Source organism: Sycon ciliatum, chromosome 1 (assembly GCF_964019385.1).
Source record: "Sycon ciliatum chromosome 1, ocSycCili1.1, whole genome shotgun sequence".
NCBI classification, from domain to species: Eukaryota; Metazoa; Porifera; class Calcarea; order Leucosolenida; family Sycettidae; genus Sycon; species Sycon ciliatum.
This window is the reverse complement of record NC_088643.1, coordinates 56,702,742-56,727,213: the sequence shown is the minus strand read 5'-3', so window position 1 is coordinate 56,727,213 and position 24,472 is coordinate 56,702,742. Positions and strand designations below refer to the sequence as shown.

General features: G+C 45.6%; 1 protein-coding gene across 2 annotated transcripts; it reads right to left on the bottom strand.

The window, feature by feature from the left end:
- Positions 1 to 3,183: 3,183 nt before the first annotated feature.
- On the bottom strand, positions 3,184 to 23,499 carry LOC135804484 (endothelin-converting enzyme 1-like). 2 transcript variants are annotated; one of them, XM_065318366.1, is made up of 18 exons: positions 23,244 to 23,499; positions 13,382 to 14,026; positions 12,905 to 12,973; positions 12,048 to 12,164; positions 11,508 to 11,594; positions 10,523 to 10,665; positions 9,740 to 9,959; positions 9,126 to 9,224; positions 8,818 to 8,895; positions 8,075 to 8,175; positions 7,362 to 7,420; positions 6,954 to 7,005; positions 6,548 to 6,615; positions 5,841 to 5,965; positions 5,307 to 5,372; positions 4,586 to 4,678; positions 4,089 to 4,165; positions 3,184 to 3,707 (listed from the first exon to the last, which is right to left on the bottom strand). In XM_065318366.1, exons 1-18 carry the CDS (start codon positions 23,247 to 23,249, stop codon positions 3,608 to 3,610), a joined length of 2,205 nt encoding a protein of 734 aa, XP_065174438.1. In that variant the 5' UTR covers positions 23,250 to 23,499; the 3' UTR covers positions 3,184 to 3,607. The 2 variants fall into 2 exon arrangements, with proteins under 2 accessions (XP_065174438.1, XP_065174437.1); XM_065318365.1 differs by lacking the exon at positions 23,244 to 23,499 and adding an exon at positions 16,958 to 17,403.
- Between the last annotated feature and the right edge of the window lie 973 nt (positions 23,500 to 24,472).

The following is a 24,472-nucleotide window of genomic DNA, read 5'->3' as shown; positions in this document are numbered from 1 at the left end:
ACTTTGAATTTCAAGTGCACGATCTACTCTATGCCGTGGGATAAGCCTGAGGAGCAGACGCTGTGCTTGTGCCCGATTGGCACGGAAAACACACCCAACGTGATCTTGGACACGAGGCTGCTGCCGGGCTTTCTGGATGCGCGCACTGTGACAACGCTGTGCCTGAGTGACCAGGGGTACAAGAAAATACCGAAAGTACTCGTCGAGTTCGTTCACCTGGAGGCACTGGTACTGGACAACAATCACATCCGCAAGATTCCCAAGGACGTCCTGGACAATCTCTTCTCTCTGGAGGCCGTGTCCCTTGCCGATAACAACCTACGCAGCGTGGCCCACGTGATCATTCGGTTGCGTGCAATCCCCAGCTTACGCAGTGTTAGTCTGCAGGGAAACCCATGCATGCTGCATGACAAAGAGGAATCAGTGCAGACACCGGATACGCGCATCATCAATGCGCTCCCTTTCCTCCAGCGCCTCAACGGGACGAACATCCTGCCGGGCGCGGTGCCAGCTGACAGCGCCAAGTTTTTTCGTCGCCATTGCCTGTTCGGACGAAGCCAAGCTATCAAGCATCTCTTTCCAGGCCAAGGCATACCGTACAGGCCCATCAACCTGAAGTATGGACTGTACAAACCCTTCTTCAAAGGTTCGAAATCAGATACCGTCCCACTCCCACCTATGGGTAGCTGGGAGTGGCAGCTCTGGCAATGAAGTCAGTGCATGGGGAGAATTTATCCAGAATTCACACCTCGCTTTACTCCTCTTGCTGCTTTCCTGTCTCCCACATCAATGTCTTGATCACTGGCGCATACTTGCGATTTAAAATAGAAAATGCCAACAAGAACAAGAACAACAATAACAACAACAACAACAACAACAACAACAACAACAACAACAACAACAACAACAACTCTTATTGGCGATGGTGCCATCATGGGAATAGAGAATTCAACAAAAATTCAAACAACAACAACATCCGAAGCTGTTCATTCTTCATGCTCTGACCAGCAAGAGCATGTGGGTAGCAGTCGCGATTGCAGTCATGGCTGAAATCCTGCTAGTCATTATGTAAATGTACACTACACAGCTGACGAGGCACGTAAAAGCCATGCACCGGTTAAAGGTTCTTGTGTTTTTGCATTGATTTTTCTTTATCTTACCGGTGCAAGATACATTTTGAGTAACTTCAACATTCCGTTATGCCCTCATTGCTCTTTAGCTTTCTATTGATTGTACTTACTTTGAAGTAGTATATTTACCCCTTTGGAATATCAATAAAATATTTTTAGCCCTTAGCAGAGGTTCACTAGACACCGTACACACCATTCAAGCCATGTTGTCACCACGGTAACATGTTGATCATGATATCCAACCCACTTCATGGAAGTAGCAAAAAGCATCCATTACACCGGGGTTTCCATTTCTGTTGCCGTCTCAGAATGGTCACCTCACCAGCACGCCACGAATCCCGCTCAATGCTCAACACAGATGTCAAGAAAACCCCAACTGTGAGGACAAGCTTGACCCTCTCACCCCCACCCCTCCCCTTCTCAGCATTTCTCGTTTTTGCTTTGTACTTAACATACATTTAGAAGCCAGGGAACAGTAAAATATTGATATTGTAATTATACTTGACAAACTCATTCTGGATTAGATGCGTACTGCTCCACGATGCTGAAGTACCAGCTCTGACGAAGGCTTGCTGACACTAGATAGTACATTAGATAGATAGTGCATTCGGTATGGAGGCTAGGTCACTGTCATTGATAACCAGAGATATGAGCAGAGATATACATCAGGTAGAAGTCAGAGTATGGCCATGGTGCTTACACAGGCTTGTTATATACATCACTATATTTATTATTATCATGACTGTATTCATCTTGGCTCCGCTAACCGTATGGTTAGAGAAGAAGGCAAAAATGCCGGTGTATTCTAATGAAGTAAAATAACAACAAACAAACCGTACACCGAATCATGAGTGTCCATGTATGGGAGTCCTGAGCATTGTGTACTGTACAGCAGTAACTTTGAGTCCTGTGCTTTGTGAATCGTACCACAAGTGCAGCTAACATGAGAAAATTGAACAAAGAACCTGGCTGGTACGCCAGTGTTTGACTGTTGGATGTATGGCTCAGTCCCATCCATCGCAAGTATTCATACCGTAACGTTATGTACAATGTCAGTAGTCTGTCTGAGCAGTAGATGTGATCACTCGAAAATGCACATATATGTATTATGGCATCCCGTATCATGAGGTGAGACTTGAGACACAGCCATTGGCAGAAGTACAGGAACCCCGCTTGCCACATCTGCGCCCCCCCCCCCCCCCCCAGGTAGACTGTGATCTGCACACTCTGGGGTACATTCGGGCCTGGTTTAAATCTGGCTTTGGAAAATTTATTTTTCATTGCTATCACGTTCGGCCTCATTTCTCTGTGCTGTGCTGATGAGTCCACAAAGGACGAAACAGTTCTGTGCGAAGATCGACACTCTGCGTTACATGTATTTTAAACCAAGAAAGATGATCTTTTGGGACCTACATGCACATCGCCGGTGCCTGTTCAGAACTACATCAGTACATGTAGTACGTCTTGGCAGTACTCAGTTTGGATCAACAGGGCAAACAGATCTTCAAGTCTCACTGAAGTCTGCACAACTGTAAACTGAATAACTACACCGTCCACAGCTGCTTCAAAACCGGGAGTTCTTAGCTCTTCCCGATTCTGGAACTTTCAGGGAAGCGCTTCACTTCCCTATATCTCTGCACAGCAAAGCAACTCTCACCTGAGAAGGCCGGGTTATTCAACAGATACAGTAGATGATTTCCTGTAAGGCCAATATACAGTTCTGAATATTACACCTTTACCAGAAGAGAACCAGCTCAGTTTTGATTGATGTCCATAACTAACATGAGAAATTCAACAGCACGAGGAGCTGTCAGCTATCATGACAAAGGACATTGCACCATGTTCTGCACTTCGCTTCTACTCGAAGTAGAAAGTAAAGTTTGAGCAAGGACAGCCCAACTCTCCGGGTCAGAATCCCTTTACTGAGCGGCACTAGCACTATTTGTTCAACACAACTGCCAGTCCTTTCTCTCAGCATGCACTGATCCAATAGATGCCAGCAAGAAGTGTCCTTGGAGTCAAGCAGCACCCAAGCACGCATGGCAAGCACATCTTTCCCCCCTGGCAAAGGCAGGCAACATTTATTGTTTAACTCAAAACACCATAGTGCCACCGAATGCCTGCTTGCACTAAAAAGATCATGTGCCTCTGAAAACAGCAGGCCGGGAAAGTATACTGGCTTAGTGTGAATATACATGGGGCAATGGAGAGAGAAGGGCATGGATATGCTGGCTACGCTAGCTGTATTGCAGAGCAAAGAACGAGCGGCGTGAGGAGGATGTAATCCTATTTGAACATGCTTGTGACTCTGTATGAAAACAATGATGTGTGGGCACGTAGCATCATAAGTTAATACAGATGTAATGGGGCATTACAAAATTATTAATATTAATTTTTCGAAAAATGCGTGATATCCAATAAGATCGCCAGCTATGAGTCCCATCGAGTGGCAGGCAACAGCCTGTGAACATCGTTACCTACCATAGCAAGCACTGGTGTTCTGGATTCATTTCACTTCCTTTGCGGCAATTGAATGCCCTGGCAAAGTTCTCATCATCACTGACCGTACCCAGAACCCTGGATGCACGCAAAGCCAGGATTGGACAGGAGAATAGTGAGCCCGGGTTAGTGGAAGTGATTTTACTGATTTTGGAAGTGATTTTTTTAATAAAGTGATGAAAGTGTTCGTTTGCGCACTGGAGGTGTGCTAGAGGTCTCAGGTCGCTGAATGTCTCAGTAGCATGTCAGTTTTGTGCCCTATTATTGCACTTTCTGACGGTTTATCATCTTGTTAAAGTCATGGATAGTTGCTCCATAACTCGTTCTCATGTGTATTCTTCTCTTTTTTACATTTATTACTGGCTCAGTATCCGAGTTATTATAATTATTAAAATGAATGTTGAAACCGGCCTGTCTCACGAGCATAGCAGATATGCATACATGCTTAAAGCCACCTACCTAAAATTGGTGGGGCTATGCACATCTGTTCTCAGACGAGCCAGAGCGTTTGCTTTGGATGTGATTGAGCACCATGTCTGCACACAGCAAACACACACACACGCGCGCGCGCGCACACACACACACACACACACACACACACACACACACACACACACATACACACGAGTTGAACATTCACTTGATGAGAAGGAGAAATAATCTACCTGTAGGAGTTGGAAGTTGTGTGCCAAAGTTCGTAACACAAAACATTACAAATGTAAGTAAGTAGGGTGCTCTACTAGTCAAAGATTGCTCAATGACCATGCAAGCCAGAGTTTTCTACACAGTACAGAGAGAGACAGAAAGAGCGAGAGGAAGCCATGTTGCAACCGTTTCGCGTTAAATCAGGGTCATGAGGCAACCGATGGAAAACACACGGCCCGAATCTAACTCACTAGGGGGAGCAAGGCGAGCAGGAGAAATCAATAGCATACCCTAGGAATTGAGTTACGTACCCTAGCAAAGGAGACGAAGAAGAGTTGATCTAGGGTCAGGTCAACTCCAGGCAGGGTCATGTCGGCGGAAGTCTTCAAACGCTGCTGGTATGCCTAGAAATGCAGAAGATAGGAAATGAGTGAACTCTCATGTTTAAGAACAGTGCCCTGACCGTTGTCATCTGCTTGCACATAAGAATGCTATCTATATGGTTGTGAGTACAATGTGCGTAATATTAACATTATGTTGAGGAAACTGTTTGCCAACTACTTAGACTTAGACATGCCCATCGCGGAAGCGATGATAGCGAACAGCTATGTTAGAAATAGCAACTTGTGCTAGGATTACACCATTCAACAGCTTGCAAGGCTGATGAATTGACCGCCACTAATTTTAGCCTGGTATTCACCACACAGCTGATTGAGGTGACTTTTTTGGTGAATCCCTATTTTTCATTTTTCCATTGGTTTTCATTCTTTTTTTTCTTTTTCGACACACACACACACCACATACTCCGGCATACACTGGCTGTTGGTAACCACCCAGGAGAATGAAAGAAGAGCAAGGAGAATGAGAAAGAGAAGAAAGACGTGTGCGACCATAATCGTCGGGAATTGAACCCGCAACCTCTCGATTGGAAATCGACTGCACATACCACTGCACCATAATACACTAGTACAGCGTGGACATACAATCATTATGATGTGACATCACACAACAGAAAGCCGTTATCCATCTAACCTTGTAGGCCATCTTCAGACCACCATGATCAGCTATGTTTTCTCCGAGCGTCTGGTTTCCACTCACCTGAACACATACACACACGCATGCATGTGCAAACCCATGCACACGTGCACATGCACATGCACACACACACACACACACACACACACACACACACACACACACACACACACACACACACACACACACACACACACATACACACACACACACACACACACACACAAAATGTTTCCATAATATTAATCCACTCCAGCTAAACTAAACTGGACTGTGGCTGGGAACGAGACACGTCGCATATCTTCTATGATACTCTTGATTTCAAACGGCACAGGATCTGCATAGTTGCGACAAACTCAACGTGTCCACTGTAGTGCTGATCGATATGCCCAGTTCTCCATTCTAGTAACTTAGCACTTTAAAACATCTAAATACTGCCACAACAAATACTCTGAGTCACTTTATAATTGAAGGTGAGGCCATATCGCATGTCAGATATGAAGGTAGCTAGACATGTTTGCACATGCTTACATGTTCTCCAAAGACTGTATACTTGCTGTACTGGCTGGCGATACATGATGCGCGCTTCTCGAAATTCTTGATCGACGTTTTTGACCACCATGGATGCAAGTTGCCCTGTTTGTCGAACTGCCGACCTTTATGCACGATAATCAACAGCAAGACAAGAAAATACTAGTTATTGAGGGAGTAGAGATCTCATGCTAGGAAGCTGTTCCCACAACATCACGACACCTGTAGGTCAACTCGATTGCCCCGCTCCACATGCCCGCAAGGCTTGTCATTGGCTCAACTAGCAATACGTTCAACCAAGAGTCCATAATCAAATCGTGTGTGTGTGTGTGTGTGTTTGTGTGTATGTTTCTGTGTGCGTGTGTGGGTGGGTGCACAAACAAGCTAAAGGTTGATTGACTGCACTTCGCACAAAACAAAGCTCGTAGCTCACCAAGTTGATAATCGCTGCAACCGGAAACGCAATTGGATTGCTCAATTTGGTTGACAAGTGTCCAGTTTATGGTCAATCAAGCACTCCATCCATTCAGACGTACGTACGATCTACATGTACGTAAAGGCAATACTCTATTGAGTATACCAAGCTATCCCGCCCATCACATTTTCTATCTAGAAGTTGACTATTGTGGTGTTGTACAGTCAGAAATGTAGGATTACCAATCATAGATTCATGAAATGCAAGACACATATACACAGCAATATCTCACCCTTGTCATCGAATCCATGAGTTAGCTCGTGACCAACGACCGCCCCGATGCCGCCATAGTTCATCGCACTGTGCGTAGGACAAGCGGAGCATGAACATGGCAAGAACATTTTAATATCTTTCTGACTTTCTATGCACAAAGCCAGACTTCACTACACATCATGCTAAGAACCCATGGCTATTTGTATGCCAGGTCACCATTCCCTCAGCACAAAAATATCACTACAGCATTTTTCATTTAATACAATCGTGAAGGTCTGATGATCCTTGAAACCAGTGCAGAACTTCCTGATTGTACAGGCCTAGGTAATCGTTCAGCGCAAACCTGAACGTGCAATGAAACGGCTGAGATGCCACATCTACCTATTGTAGCCCGGTGATTGTAGATGAATGCAAACAGTACTTACTCTGGTCCTGTACTGTAGTAGAACGTCGGTTGAAGGATGCCAGCAGGGAAGACTGCACAGCACAAACCAGCCAAGTACAAGAGGTCAGGATGTACTAGCAATTGAGAATCCTGGCACAAAAGAAACTAACAGGCCCATTGCGATTACTGCCCACAACGGTACCGTGATAGTGCGTATTTCTCAACTCCCCGCTTCCACATGCCCTCTCTGGAATGGAGAAAGTTTCCGAGAAACACACCTACACTACACTGAACATCATGCATGGCCAAGCAGCATGCCAATGCGACAGACCACCATGGAAAATATATTGTGCACGAGCACGAGGGCAAGTCCACAGACACACCCGATGATACTGACCCCCAAGGCAATCAGAGGCAACATAAACCATAATACCAAGCATCCCCTTACCAATGACATTCTCAGTGCCTTCGTAGTAAGCATTTACTGTGGCTGCAGTCATTCCAAATCTAACACAGTGTGGCAACAACAAGGAATCATCAGGATCAGATGTCTTCTCCAGCCATTCATTTTTCTGATCCTTTGAATCATTTTTTTCCCAGTACACGAAAACTGAGACAGAATGAGTACATTGGGCTTCACACTCTTCCCCTCCTTTTCATGCTATTGAGGAACGGAGGTAATGCGATTACATCATGTGATACATCACTGCTTGAGGCAATTTGTATGGAGTGGCATTGCACGTCCTGGGTTACCACTCCATACAAAGCATATGCAATAACATGTTGATAAAGTCATACGTCATGTCCTCAATAGGAAAGAGCACTATAACATTAGAGATCCTCAATCTGCGGACAGAACTGTTTCGTCCTTTGTGGACTCGTCAGCGAAGCACAGAGGAAATGAGGCCGAACCTGGTAGCAATGAAAAATAAATTATCCAAAGCCATATTTAAACCAGGCCCGAACATTAGAGATCTAATTCTGGCAGCTCTCTGGTGACGACATCTTTTGCTCCAATTGACACCTTGCCCCTTGATGGCACGTAGCAGGCTTTCTTAGTGCATAATCTGTTGCAAACCTCCACTACAACTCCACACTGTGACACGGCGAAGAAAATATGACCAATGAGTAATAAAACTTAACGACCGCAAGGATACGCACTCTAGTTCCACCGGTTTGAAAAGCTTGGCATAATTCCTTCTGTTTTTGTGCACAATACCGGCTAGATGATTGCAGTAGTGACACGTTTCATTGATCAGCAACTGCGAATGTGTCATCAACAAACGCATACACACATGCGCATGCACGCACACGCACATGCACGCACATGTACGCACACACATGCATGCACACGCGCGCGCGCGCGCACACACACACACACACACACACACACACACACATACCTATTGTACTGGTAGCGAAATTGAGCCAAGCAAAAGTTCGACCAAGACTGCACCTGGGAGCCAATTAATATCCTAAGTCCAACCATCCTGCACACCTCTAAATATTACCAAAAGCATAATACGATTATATACCCCTAAGTCTAGTACTTCTAGTTGTTCCCATTCAGAATGGAGCAACATGACCATTGGGTACATCTACTTGCAATGCAGCCATTGCACTGTATAAACCACACAGCTAAGGTGCTACTCACATGGGAAGTAGAACACGAACATAGTCTTCAGGTTCTGGATAAGGAGGAGGCTGCTCACGATCACCCGCAGTGATCCTGTTGAATACCCTACACATTCCCCCAGGTTTAAAGACTCTGTTTCATGATAACACTAGCTTTAATTAACAGGTCGCACTACAAGTACGGTAGTGTAATCCCGTGCTGCATCAACAACTAATTTTAAAATATTTGCCACAATTGTATACATCATGTTAGGATCGTAAGAACTAACATCTTTGTAGCGGTCATTCAATGCTGTGTTATTCTTGATGAAATCTGCATAGCCGACCAGTTTCCGCACCGCCTTGGCCTGCAGTGGTGGTCCAAAACACCATCGCAAACAAAAAAAGAAAGAAGCAGGACATTGAGGACGCTGTCGGGAGGAACAAAACAACTGGAAGCATCGAGTTAGCACATCAAGGAATGCATATAACGCGTGCACATCATGCACAATCACGTGCACAGGAACGCAAACTGATGCTCCCACCTGATCTACAAACATATGTGTGTACTAAAAAAACGACATGAGCATGTTCCAACCTTTTCTGCCGCTGCAATTCTTGTCTGTTCGTCCATCCACGCTACACTGGGCAGATTGTCCAAGAATGCCTTTCGTATGTTTTCTATCATCTCTGTTGCCTGCAACACACAGCAACAGAACAGTTATCATGAGTATGTGTGCATTGAAGCGTAACACAACAAGAAACTGAGAACAAGTGCAAGAGGTGTTACATGACATTGTGATAAACATCCAAACAGCTTTTAGACAGGAATAACTAGGCAGAGGGCATCGATCTGACCTCTGCCAAACAATTGAAATGCTAATATTGACTGTCTCCGGACCGTGAAAAAATGAATGGTGTATGCATGGACAGAACTTCTCACTTGTTAGTCAAATACACCGATCATTAGCTTCAACGATACATTCAACAGCCCAAGATGGACAGCGGGGCATATGTTGGCATGATGGAATTCACTTGTAAATGTTTTCTATTCTCAATCAAGCAAGCCTATCTGCCATTGATCATACTGACTGCGGATGCCAGTTCATTTCGGGGTGAACGGAGAGCCTGTTAAGTCGAGAGAAGGCATTCAGTAATTGGTTGTGGGTGCAACGGCATGATAGTTTGGGTAAGTGCGCACTATGTGCTTACAGCTGTTCTGGTCGCTGGTGAGAAGTACTTGTCGACAAACAGACGGCCCGTGGCGTATCCCAACGTTCTGTCGGTGGTGCTAACACAAAAATGAGACCTTGCCCTTGGTTCAGTACCGGCGGTTTCGCGCTGAAATGTCTCCACGTAGCTCAGTATCGGTGGGCCAAGATGAACGAGGGTAGACTTGATTGAAATCCAGGTCATGTAGTTTGCGAGAATCCTGTACGGACATACATACACAAGTCCAGAGGAAAAGCACTGCTTATCGCTGTCATTGGTGCTTGTGTAACGTGAAGGCACATCCTAGAAAAGACAGAGGCTGATGAGAGTTCCTCCAACCAACCTATAGAAACACATATGAAACCACTGCCACTCTCCAAACCACTGCCACCCACTGCCACTCTCCAAACCACTGCCACTCTCCAAACCACTGCCACCCTCCAAACCACTGCCACCCTCCAAACCACTGCCACTCTCCAAACCACTGCCACTCTCCAAACCACTGCCACCCACTGCCACCCACTGCCACTCTCCAAACCACTGCCACCCACTGCCACCCTCCATTTCTCATTTCCGGAGGTGCAATACTCATGTTCATCACACAGTGCGAGTTGAGCTCACAGCATAGTGTCTTGGTTGCCTTCCCTTCACTATCTACTGCATGCACTTTCATTTTTAGGAAATGTCCTGTAATGCATCAGCGTCGGCCGTTCCCACGACTCATTGAGTCACGCACAGTAACGCTGTGCCAAACGGCGTCAATCTGATAACAATAACAATTACGTTTTGTTGGTCTTGTAATCGTCGAGAAGTTCCGACAGTCCCATCATGTAGGCCGGCCACTGGACAATTATATAGGTGTCATTGGAAATCCTGTCGCGAACCTCGGCCGCCAGAACTCCTTTCATGATCTTCAGCCAATCAACCTAAGTAGCATACAGGAAGGCACGCACATATTTACCTTAACTGCGTGAAAAGATGCACAAAGCAAAAAATAATAAAAATAGAAAAAAAAAAGTAGCTAGACTGCCACCAACCGGCAACATAGCTGACAAGTATTGGCAAAAACAATCCTCTTAATTTCACGCCAAACCTAGGACAAAGACAACCTTGCCTGTTCAACCAGATTTTTCCGGGAGCAAATATTTCACTTCTGAATGGCAACACATAATCAAGCAACACAAGCGGTTAGCAACAGTGAGTGCTGCCGCTGAAATCCAACCAAACCCATCACCAAGCAACACAAGCGGTTAGCAACAGTGAGTGCTGACGCTGAAATCCAACCAAACCCATCACCAAGCAACACAAGGTTAGCAACAGTGAGTGCTGACGCTGAAATCCAACCAAACCCATCACCAAGCAACACAAGGTTAGCAACAGTGAGTGCTGACGCTGAAATCCAACCAAACCCATCACCAAGCAACACAAGGTTAGCAACAGTGAGTGCTGACGCTGAAATCCAACCAAACCCATCACCAACCAACACAAGGTTAGCAACAGTGAGTGCTGACGCTGAAATCCAACCAAACCCATCACCAACCAACACAAGGTTAGCAACAGTGAGTGCTGACGCTGAAATCCAACCAAACCCATCACCAAGCAACACAAGGTTAGCAACAGTGAGTGCTGACGCTGAAATCCAACCAAACCCATCACCAAGCAACACAAGGTTAGCAACAGTGAGTGCTGACGCTGAAATCCAACCAAACCCATCATGGGTTGAGTTTGTGGTTTCAAGTCCCCTAACTGGGTTATAACCTGAACTTACGGCTGGTACAGCTGACTGGAGCTGGGACACTGTCCACTTGTTGTACGTGCTCTCTGGGTCGCGTAGCTCGGTTAGACTGGCTTGTATCTGCGAGAAGGAGTAGCAAAAGCGGGAATTATCAGATTGCTAGAGTGCTCAACACCACAAGGATGCGGGAGCAATACCACAAAGGCAGAAGAGAAGAGCGAGTTACAACTACAAATTTTACCGGTTGTCACTGTTCTCTTCGGCCTTTGTGGAGGGGAAAGTATGTAGAATGCACACTCCACTCACGTCCAATCGTAAAGAGCCCTCGCGTTATGTGATTCGCCATGCAAAAGGTATTCACAACTACTTAGTCCAATAAAATCAATAACAGAAAACCGTGCTTCAAGCTTGGAGACTCGTCATACTTGACTGAGTACATGTATGCACAGACTACGAGAGATTCACACTGTCCCTCCGTAGTGTCCTCAGAACATTCTTCAGTGAAGTCGACGGGGCTATGCACAAAAGAACATGAAGCATTTCCCTGGAACTAAAATCATCAAGTCCCCTTACAGCTGCTACTCTGGTCTCCAGGTCGACTATCTCTTGCACAGCCTGAGTTGCATCAGCATCGGTGGCGCCGAGTGCCACAAACACTGCTTTCATCTCCTTCCGATATGCCGTCAGATACTGTACAGTGCAAGAGTAACAGAGAGATGCGCATCATCGTCAAAACGGCATAACGTGCTTGTCTGGATCAGTTGCAAGTTCAAAACAGGCTACATACTATGTACAGTACAACCTACACATTAGTACAGACCCGATAAAAACAAGACGGACCATCACAGCATTTTAAGTTGCAACATTGGAATTATCTAGACTCTCTACATCCACTCAGGCGCAGTGGAAACAAGAGATTGGTGTGTAGAGAAAAGGCAGATATCAAAACAGGTTCTGATGGTTGCTAGTGTGATTTTCGAAATACCCAAACCATCCGTCCTGTGACGTGGCCGACTCCATCTCAGATGGATTGACAATATTAAAAATGATCTAAAGCACGCCAACATTGATATTTCTGACTGTTTTGAACTGGCTCTAGACAAGAAAAAATGGCTGATGCTTGTGGAAAAATGTGCTTCGCTTGCGTAGTTGCTCTTACTGCGATACGTTCTAACAATAATGAGATGCCTTTTGTTGGCTCTTCTGCCTGGATTTCGTTGACAGATGTGCTAAGCCCATGGATCCTTCCATGAGTGACATGTGAACTGTAACTATTATTATCCGTCCTATTGCTTTACCTGCGCAGTCATGCACAAATACTGAGTGTACCTACACCATCATACACAAAATAGTAGTCACCCAGGAATTAGATGTGGCTTCCCACACTGAAGAATCCAAAAAAACAATGCATTAACACCATATGATCTTACTCTGAAATTGGTGGTCGAGTTTCCAGAGTAGTAGGTCTTTGAGCGGAGACCAAGGCCGGAGGAGTAGATCTACATGTAGATAATACGGGCAGCGCCGGAAAGCATAGTCTTTGATACTAAGTACAATAACCGAAATCACAATCATCACGGATCCGTGACCTCAACAAACATAGCACATCCTCATGGTTGTGCAAAACAGCCACTGAAGCTACTACATATCTACTGGGCGTTTGGAAAATCTGTATTTAGTGTGAGGAGGGTGCTATGATGGCGACGATAACGTGTATTGATGACCCCGGCAATGAAATCCATGCACACCAATTGATGTACAATTAGTGGGACCTGGCTCACATAGTGCAAACAGCATTACTTGCATTCAGCATAGCCAGATTACATATTGACCTGCAAGAGTTGCTGCAGGAAGTATACATGTATTCCAATGCATGGAATGACTGCAACTGCCAACGTTAGACTCACGTGGAACAGATTATCCTCGGTGTTCTTCGCATCTTGTTCAATGGAAATTGACATGAAACCGGCGGCATTGCTGCGCTGCTGCACCTCGATGACGACGTCTTCAAAGTTCCACGCATCGGGATTCCAGCTAGCTGATGAGATCACCGGCAGTCCACCGATGGATGCAATGAACGACAGCAGCGGAGCAGCGCCGAGCTGAGTGATTTGGGCAAGCTGCAGACACGTCTCATACATCAGGCTGGCCTTACCGACGGCCGACGTGTGTGACTTTGGTGTGATGACCAGCTCCTGGCGCAGCCGCTCAAAGTTCTTGTCGGAGAGAGCACTGAAGCTGCTCAAGCGCCCCACGTCATCGGGACGTATGTGCGTGGCCACAAAGCCGCCGCACGCGTACTCGTAGAAGTCCTCGCACGGGTCCGCGGTCTTGTTGAGCGTCGCCGCGATCTCGCCGGCGAACACCACGCAATCCTGGCTGGTGCAGGGGTTGCTCTTCTGCGGCGTGTTCTTGTGATGCCGGGCGCGGTCAATGCCGATGTAGATGGCCAGACCCAGAATGGACAGCACCGCTACGACGAGCACCAACGCCAGCCAGCGCTCAAGAGTGGTTGCTGAACTGTAGCTACATCCTGAACGTCTTTTACTTGACTGTGCAATGGGAAATCCACAGTAAGTAGAAACACAGAACAGCAGCTGCTCCGTCAACTCGACTATGACAATTGAATAGCACAAGCGAAATTTACAAAAATTATACAAATTTACAGTAAAAGCTGGTCAAGTGACCACCCCATGGTCCAACCAACAACAGGCCAGTGGAAGCGGGTGGTCACTGAAGCCAGGCTGCATGCATGCAAAGGAATTACCACTTTGGCTAGCAACCTGTCGCTTCGTACCCAGTGACCTGTTACCTTTCAAAATCTTTCGAACATTGCTTCACAGACCTACTGCATGTCACGGGATGTACGTTTGGTCGCTCTATGCTGGTGTTTGGTATACCATAAACTCACAAAGTGGGCGCGCAAAGCAGGAGGTGCTTTTAAAAACCAGTGTGCACTTTACACACAGAACTGTCCATGCAAGAAAGAAAAGAAAAACACACAAAACAAAAAGCGGTTGTGTAGCCGTGGAACATGAGGTATAACTGCCATTGGCTCAGTTACACTTCACTTGGATACACTGCAGTCCGGAATCGTATTAGGTAGACTGCGGCCTGGACTGGCGTCAGAACTCGCCAGGCGTAGTGAGCCCACTATGACGGGCATATTGGCACAGGTCATTCACGCGATAAATTGTCCTACCGCAATGGAGCGTGGTCACCATTTCCAGTCTAGCATCGCGACAGTTGTTATTGTACAATCTAATGTGCCCCATGTGAAATATGCAGATAAATACATGAGGGTCTCGTTGAAAGTGAACTTCAACTGTTCAAGTGAACGTAATCCCTGTGCAAAGCTGCAGTTTTGCAACATGAGGCATACCAGTATCAGTGTCTGCTCCAGCGCCGGGTGAGCCGGGTAACCCACCCAGTTGGGCGGCGCTTGGACCCGGTTGAAAATATAGTACCGGGTCACCTGTGACCCGGTTGGTACTTTACACTTTCGAACTTTGAAAGGACTGACTACATGGCTTGTATGTGTCAGATACTTCTTCTTCTTTCGTAATTTTCTAATTCCTGTCCTCTCTTTTCTAAATGCGACTTATCCATTCGCCCTTATATTAGGGGTCAAACGGGTGTACCGGGTACCCGGGTACCCGCCCGTTAATCTCAGGTACCGTTAGTAAAAGGGTACCCGTTTGTAAAAAAAAAAAGGTGATCCTATCGTATTCCAAGACTTAAAAAAATAGGAGTGCGGATACTCTTTTCCTTTTTCCTGTGCATTCTCGCTTTCGACTTTATCAGGCAGGAGCAGGCTGAAAGACAGACTTGACAGTTGTTCTCTCCACTCTAGTGCAAGTAAAAATCCTCGTACTGGAGGTTTTTGATTGTGATGTGAGAAAATGCAAGACTTGAAACTCGTTCGAGGTGGCAGCTGAGTAACTAGAAAGTTACGATGGTTCTCCGACATCGAACCTGCCACAGTACTTGATGAACTAGTGTCACCAGGCCGAGTGTCACAAACGGTGATGTCCGTAGGTGGTAGCTACATGTATGATACTCATGGTTGTAGTTTGTTCCTTCAATCGACGAGCTGAAAAGTAGTTCGAAATATTGCATTCAAGATTACGGATTTGTGAAGATTCATTTCACGAGTTCAACAAGCTAGCACTAGCAGCTAGCTGGCCAGCAGCACATCAGCTGTGTCAGGCACCCCAGCTAGCTATGGGCGCGAACAATCGGAACATCTTCTGAATGCAACGAGTACCAGTTCTCTGCGAACATAGCAAATAGGATTGCGCGAGATCACGGACGTTTTGCTAAACCACTCTGTCCTTGCATGGCTTGAATCACATCGATCTGCAGTTGATTTGCGTACATGTATCAAAATACATGTAGCTTGAAGGACCATGTACATGTACGATTGTAAGTTACTGCCTGTGAAGTAGTTATGTACATGGGCAAATGCACGGATGACATTCATTTGGAACCTTCATTGCCATAATAATATTATGATACACGAATCAATTGCGAATCATAATGTAGTATCAAAATACAACCTGAGAATATACAAATTAAAATCATGATTTATGTGAGAAATGCGCAAAAAAATAATATGGCTGCTAAAGGGTACCCGTTAACCCGCCCGTTAAGAAAATTACCCGTTCGTTAGTTAAAGGTACACCCGTTTGACCCCTACGCTTATATCATTGGGCATAGTTTCCGTTTATTGTCCGAATTAAAATAAACCAACCAACCAGTTAAAGCATGTGACTCGGCTGGTGAGACAGCGCCAGGTACATGTGTACCTGGCTCCGACCCGGTTGAAATAGTTGCGCCAGGTACACGTGTACCCGGCTGTCCTACAATCCTAGAGCAGACACTGCAGTATACAGTCGTCCCTCTCTAATCCGGCACTTTATAAACCAGCACCCTCTATAAACCAGCACAATTTTTAGTAGCCAAAATGTCCTCTTCATGCACATTGCAACAGTAGATCAGATTTTCTAATCCAGCACCCTCCCTAATCCAGCAGATTTCCGTGGCACAAATGGTGCCGGATTATAGAGGGACCACTGTACCAGCAATGCGCATCACATTAGGCACACCATAAATGCACAGGATGCACCCTGATCAGCTGTACCAGATAACCTGCTGACACTGATAATACCCGTAACAACTCAGTGCCATGCCTGATGATTAGTTTCCTTGCTTGGTTGTCATCCTTTGCTGTTGTAGTGTTCACCAGGTTTGACAACATGTGTTATTTTAGGCATTCGTTGTGTGCGCCCTGGCGATCTATGTCAAAGATTTAAGTAATGCTTTCCTTCATGCCTGGGGCCCAGTCTTAGGCCATATCAAACTACATAAATATGCTGTATTTCAAAGAATGTCCACGCGCAGCATGCCAGCTCTTGTTTGTGATAACAATTTTTTTTAATTCCGGACAGATGCACGGTGAGTCAATGGCATCGCCTACTGACCAGCGATTCTTGGTCACCCCGCGCCACGTCGTCCAGCTGCGAGTACGACTTCTTGCCGCTCATCGCTGCAGATCAGCCCTGCCAGCGCCCATGCAGCGCTTCCACCAACGACGTAAACGCGATGAATCCTGTGAACGTCGACGACTGGACAAAAGAAGTATTACTTCCACATGGCTTTCCCTGTGGTGCGTGGCACAATACTATCTCTGTGTATCACTATTACTATAATATTATTAGATCTACTGCAGTACTGGTCCTGATGTCCAGAGATTTTTTCAAGTCAATGCACCACTCACTGCAAACTACAATAAACCTAACAGTAACAAGTACCATGAGTACAAAGTCATGTAGTTACATCGGCGACTTCGACTCTCGAGTCGGGAAGGAGTAAACACTACTGAACTGGACATGCATAGCTAGCACAGGACAGAGTCTGAAGTCTGTAGTCTTGTCACACATACAAACCTGCTGCCACTGACGATCTCAGCCTCAGCCGGGCTCAAGCTCAGGTCCTGCACACGAGTAGACCTACGGCTAAGGCAGGTGTCCAAGTGAAGCTCCGAAGATGTCCGCACAAGTCACGTTACGACGTTAGTGCCACAGGCCAGTGCCAGTAGTGGATCACACAGAACAAGTAGTTACAGCGAGTATCGCCGAGTGATCATCGATACTAGTATGCAGTACAGGTGCATGACGTGTATGACTGTCGACTGTGAGTGATGAAGCTGATGGCCCTTGAGTCTACTAAAACTCCACTAATATCAACTCTGCTCTAGCTATTTCAAAGATGAAGACGGTGAAGTCCTTGATCATGAACAGTCAGCACTGCTGAATCCGTTTGTCAAACACGGACTTGGCAAGGCGGTGTTGGTATGCATTGACTGCACCGCGGTTTGAATGCATTTCCGGGATCGACTTGAGGCGTCTAAAGTAAAGCCTAAAGCCGTAAAGGAACACGGATTGTAGGTGTCAGAAGATGAGTTCAAAACTTTGATGGGCCTTATTGGTGGTTTGGCTGAAATATTTTCATTTTCCGGTGTTGTGTATGGTAGATCTGCACACAATCATTGGCACCACTACCAGTAGAGCTGAGTGTGTGTTGGGCTACACAGACACTGAGACAGTGTAGGTTTGCTACATGTACAATGCCATTGTATGTATCATGATGTATATGTCGTGTCCGTGTGTTTCTATCTGTATTGTATTCCGTCTGCTCCTACATGTATCTTTGTCAAGTGTTTGCCGTGGCGTCGATGTGTCTCGTCTATGAATAGCGTTGGGAAACATATCACTATTCATGCTTTGCTGGCTGGCTGCTCGCGCCCTTCGCTCTTTCAGCTTGCACGCTACTAGGACATAATAGCAGTATATAGCTCGATGCTTTGCTTCGAAGTTGTTGTTGTTCTTGTTGCTTCTCTGTTGCTTGGAACTTGGTCCTGGAGTGAAGCTTTGGTCTTCTTGTGTGGTGAGGGTGAGGAATGGGTATCTGGACTCCTGGTATATTTCCGTAAAGAACCTGGAATCGTAGAATCCTGAGATATGTCTGGCCCACTCCCCGGTCATGACATTTGGCGACCACGCCAGGATGTCCAGTGCCACTAACATTCCGAACCCTCGGCAGCGAGAGGGAGCGCTGCCAATAGCCATCGCCACCACACCGCAGCCCGTCCTGGGTACGACGATAAACTGCACCCTGGCGACCGCGGTTGGTCACCATCACCAACGCGCCCGTCCCGGAGCATGACGATAAACTGCTGGACGTAGCCAGAGCTGGAGAGGAGGTACATCGAGGAAGTCAAGATGAAGGCAACACGCAAACGGGAGCCGCGGATTTCAAGTGAAGTTAGTTCGGGTCAGTTACCAGTTCCTGGACACGTTTCTGGTCTTGTCACCCGTCTAGTCTTGATTTGTCTTATTATATAATAGTTCATAATGATAGTAACACAGAAGCCATCCCTGCAGGCTGACCAATAGCTTGTTCGAACGTAGTTGTAACGGCATAACCTATTTATTTTTTCTAACACTGCTGTGGCTGAGAGTCTGTGCAAGACTGGCGCATTATGTGTTTCTTTGGTTCTTGGGTCGGAAGAGGTTGGTTCCTTCCTTTCAAGTTTTCAAGAGTTTTATTATTTTGCTTTCTTTTTCAGTGCCGTTACTTTTCTTCTGTTACGAGGACGTAACATGTTCGTAGGCGGGGGATATGTCGTGTCCGTGTGTTTCTATCTGTATTGTATTCCGTCTGCTCCTACATGTATCTTTGTCAAGTGTTTGCCGTGGCGTCGATGTGTCTCGTCTATGAATAGCGTTGGGAAACATATCACTATTCATGCTTTGCTGGCTGGCTGCTCGCGCCCTTCGCTCTTTCAGCTTGCACGCTACTAGGACATAATAGCAGTATATAGCTCGATGCTTTGCTTCGAAGTTGTTGTTGTTCTTGTTGCTTCTCTGTTGCTTGGAACTTGGTCCTGGAGTGAAGCTTTGGTCTTCTTGTGTGGTGAGGGTGAGGAATGGGTATCTGGACTCCTGGTATATTTCCGTAAAGAACCTGGAATCGTAGAATCCTGAGATATGTCTGGCCCACTCCCCGGTCATGACATATAGAGGGGTGCTCACATACATGTACAAGTCATGTACAATGTCATGTACCTGTACATGTACAATATGTGGCTGCGCTGCCTGCATCCTCTAACTACCTTTCTTATCAGCGCGGATATTTGAGCTTATGTGACATTATTATTCATTTAAAAAAATGTATTGGTATTGGGGGGTTTTTTTGGTATTGATTTATTTGAATTCGGTATCTCAACAGTACATTGTACAACTTGGGAAGATCCGAATGACATAGATACATAAACATAAAAGTGGAGTAGGTGGTACAGCGGATCATTTTATCGCAGATTGTGGGACTAAACTAATACCAGTATGCAAGTACACAAGAAATAAAAGCTGAATAAATACGACTGCATGACATTGGAGAAAAGCACCAATTAGAGCAAAACAAAGCGGCACATCACTCATCGAAAACATTTTCAAAAAGGAGCTGTTTTAACCGGGTACATTGTGGCCCGTCATTAAGAAGGCAGGCAAGATGGGCGTTAAATGCAGAAGACGTATTGCAAGACTTCATTTCGAAGGGCAGAGCATTCCAAAGTAAAGCAATCCTACTAGACAATGAGCGATATCCGCATGCAGTCTTATATCGGCATAACGAAAGATTATTTGCAGAAGAGCCGCGAGTGGTGTAAGCAGGTGTACTGTGTTATTATACTCGGCCCTAAAGTTTAAACCGTCGTTTGCCAGTTTTGAGACAGAATTCTTTAGCATTTCACCTCGCCAATGGCCTGGTCAGACTGCGGCAAAAACGAAATAATCCTGTGATTATAATCCAAATCTCCATAGAAACTTGACGCCAGAGCAGCGAAATTGAAGGTTGACGCTCCAAAATAAAAAGCAAGAGCGGATCACGCTTTTCCGCTCCAGAGAGGAGTTTGACCCCGATACGCCATTGATGCTGATATTCACTGATCTTTTTATTTCGATATCGAAGAGCTACATGTACATGTAATTGGCCACGGACAACAACAAAACTGATAAGGATGGTTGCAAGGAATACACTGAAGGTATTGGCGATTACCGAGGTGAAGAAATTTCACGTTGTTCTTGGAGATAACACTTGATGCTCGAAATGAATTTGAACTTTCAATCTCCCCGCACGTGTAGTGTGATCGAGATTCTAATCCTGAGCGATTTTCATTTTTCGTCAGGCACCGACAATTTGCCGCAGTCTGACCAGGCCCTTACCAACAAAAATCCGGAGATCGTTAACTTTTTAATTGACGTTAAAATATCTGGTTTTGAAGTATATTATAATTATACCGTTTTATCTCTAGTTCCAATACAGTCTCTTGTTGAAACCCAGTCTCTACTATAAGCGCACTCCAAGAGGGCTTCGAAGATATACAAGTGCAATCTTCAATATAAGCGCAGGGTTTATAACGGAGAACTGTATGGATTATGTCCATGCATGGTTGACATCACAAAGTGTCACATACCCACATGTTGTGGCACAAATTTGTGAACCCTGAGGTACAAAGAACAGACTCAGTGTACCAGGAATTACAAAACTGCATTCACGATACTTGGTGGTAAGCTTTGTGCTACTGGTGTAATAAAAAATGATGACCAATGTACATGTACAGTCGACCTACCCTTATAACGATAACCTCTATAACGATATTACCCTGATAACGATATTTTTCTGCCAAACCAAATCACTCCATTGACTTGTGTATACAATGCCTTACCTCTATAACAATATTGCTATAACGATATTACCCCTATATCGATATAAAATGGGCTGACCAATCGACGTTTTCCATTTTATAACAATATCTAGCAGGGAATATGTAGAGCCTACTATCCAGGTAGGGCAAGCTTCACTTGATAAGTCCTTGGGACGTGACGAAATGCAATGGGGCACCAGTGGGCACCTTGCTGTGCATATAATGTGCATGTATGTCAGTTTTTATGCTATGGAGAGTGTAAAAAATGAACAAAATCCATGCATTATGACGTATGTGTATGAAATGAACCAGTTACCCCTATTAACAATATTACCCTTATAACAATATTTCTTGGTGTGACGCAAATATCGTTATAAGGGTAGGTCGACTGTAACATAATTATATTGTAAAATTATAAGCCCAGTCTCTAATACAGGTACATGTATAAGCCCGGGGTCCGGACTGGTTGAAAAAATATAAGCCCAATGCTTATAATGGAGATAACACAGTATATTTATATTTATTCCCGTAGCTAATATGCAAAAGACGTTACTTCAGTGACATCTGGCGCTAGCGAGGGTCCACACAGCTTTAATTCCGTGTTTGTTTGTTTGTGTGTTTGTGCCGTCGGCATGCCTGGCGCTATCCCGTACCTGTCCTGTACCGTACCATCAAAGACAGCTGGCCACAATACCGTAGAATCCCGCGTATAAGCCCATGCTTGCGCATAAGCCCAGGGTTAGTTCGAACATCACAAAGCTTCATTGTACAAGCCCATGGGCCTAGCTGGCCTAGGTCATACCAAGAGTCCGTAAATTATGGACTCTTGGCCATACCAGTACATTTTTTTGTACATTTCAACACAATCATTGGTTGTTTTTGTTTGCACAGTGGTTTTCAGCAATGTACTTCTCACTTCCTTGATACTTTTCAATAGCACAACTTTGGTGTCAGCGTATAAGCCCATGCCCGCGTATAAGCCCATGTTCTCGTAGAAGCCCACCGAAATGTCCTTGTGAAGCGGATAAGCCCATGGGCTTATCTGCGGGATTCTACGGTATTCAAATAGGGCTTTCAAATGCAAGATCATAACGTGAAGCAACTTGGAAGAATGAGTATGTATGCGAAGTGTATCGGGGGATGCATGCAGTGCGATAGTGCGGGTTCGAATCCCAGTTTATGACTTGAATAAAATAGGAGAAATGAAAAAATTATAACATCCCTATGTTTTTTTTGTCTAGGTCATCAAGGTGGTAGACGGTGTCGTATTACCCTAGAATGCACAAGAGAAAGTTTGATGTAGCCAATCAATGGAAAAAAACATTTCCATCAGTTCTAGTAACATGCATGATGAGCTAGGCAAAACAGCATAGCGTAGGGCCATGAGCTTCCGAGCCATCTCTCGTTACACCATCTCAAGACTCAGTAGAAACACCGCCCATGCAATGTGAAGAGAGTGGGTGATAGCCAACCACGGCGATAATTAGAATTTTAAAATGTTACTGGTCTTACAGTATACTGCTTCAAGAGTCTAGACTATTCAACCAGGGAGTACGACGTACGTTTTAGAACTCTCTGATTTCCATCATTACCCTGTGGTGGACCACCTACTCCCTGTGTCGCACTGTTTGGTGGACGTTCATCATGATTGCTACACATAATACTGAAAGCCATATCGTGAACTCTCTGCAGCAGCCATTACTATAGTTAGCACAGTTGGTCTTCACCCGTCGCAGTCTACATCAGGGAGTGGTACAATACCGGTATTTTACGACTCCCTGATCTACATGTATTATGCACATGTAGTCTACGTATACAATACATCACGCAAATCCATCATGAACATCGCGGCTTGTTTTTACTGACGTCAGTCCTCGCAACACTGGCTGGTCCCTATTCCCTACCCAGCCACTTCGATCGCACGTGAAAATACTTCTGACCCGCCATTGTTATTCGTCCATGGACATAGTCTATTCCATACTCGTAGTCGACTGCACACTAACCTGCATCGTCAGCTGGAGAATCTGGTTGGCGATTGGCGGCTACTACTGGCACTTGAAACACGAACTACGGTGCCCGCGCCGCGTTGCCAAAGTGCGAAGTTGTTACAAACAACGACCGCTTTTCCGACGGGCACATTGCAGACGAGACGAAATCTCATGAACACATCGTTCTAGGAAGCGGGAGACGATTGATTTTGTCCATGCAGATCTGCATGTACCAGATAGGGCTGTTGCTGAGGTTCGGCAATGAACTGCAAGTACAGTGTATTAACACTCGGCTTGTCTTGCTGATAGGACAAGTCAAGAAGAGAAACCTTGCGTATGATCTAGCAAGGACGAGCACCGACACTGAGCGGCCGGGTACAAAAACTACCTCGCACCTCTGCGCTGCGGGATGTATGCCGGATGCAGCTGGCAGACACAACTCTCTGCGGTTCAGCCGGATTGCAGCCCCAGCATCGCATTATCACGTGTGTGCTCCGTTCCGGTGGAATTCGTCCCCTTTTTCAATTATTTATTTGTATACAAGTCTGCCTCAGACTGAGGCTCAGATCACTACAAATTACAATGTACATCATGCCACACAGATCTCCGTAGATATAACCTCTCACTGGTCCACAAAGGCACCAGTACTCTTTCAGTCTTTCGGCTGCACGGCTCTCGTGGGCATTTGCGGCTTCTTAGCAGTGGGACTCCTAGCCTGCTGAGCGACCCGGGATATATCTGTGAGCTGGATCGGCGCATGTCCGGCATAACTTTGAGTTATCGAACTGCCACGTCTCTTCTAAGATGTGCTGCTAGAAAAGCATGCAGCCTACTTGCATATGACTGTCATGTAGGTCATGATTGTAGACCTAGATGACTGTAGAGTGTGGTCATGTTCTGATGCTTGCTCAAAATGAGTCCGATGCAGTAAATTACTAAAAACCTGCTTACATGTAACTAACGTCACAATGTTAGTCTTGTAGTCACGTGTATATCAGGGCTGGCGCTTTTCTGCCAGTACATGTACTCGTAGAAATCTGAAAATATTCTGGGGGTCCGAAGAGGCCCCTGTGGCCAGGCTGTGGGGGGGGGGGGGGGAGAGACGACATCCCTTGGCAGTCCGGTAGATCCAGTGGGACAGGTGGTAAGGGGCAGCATACCCTTTATAAGCCAGAGCACTTTTGGGATTCAAATGCCCAAAACACCAGATCAGGGCACTTCCGCGAACAATCCAATGGTAAGAT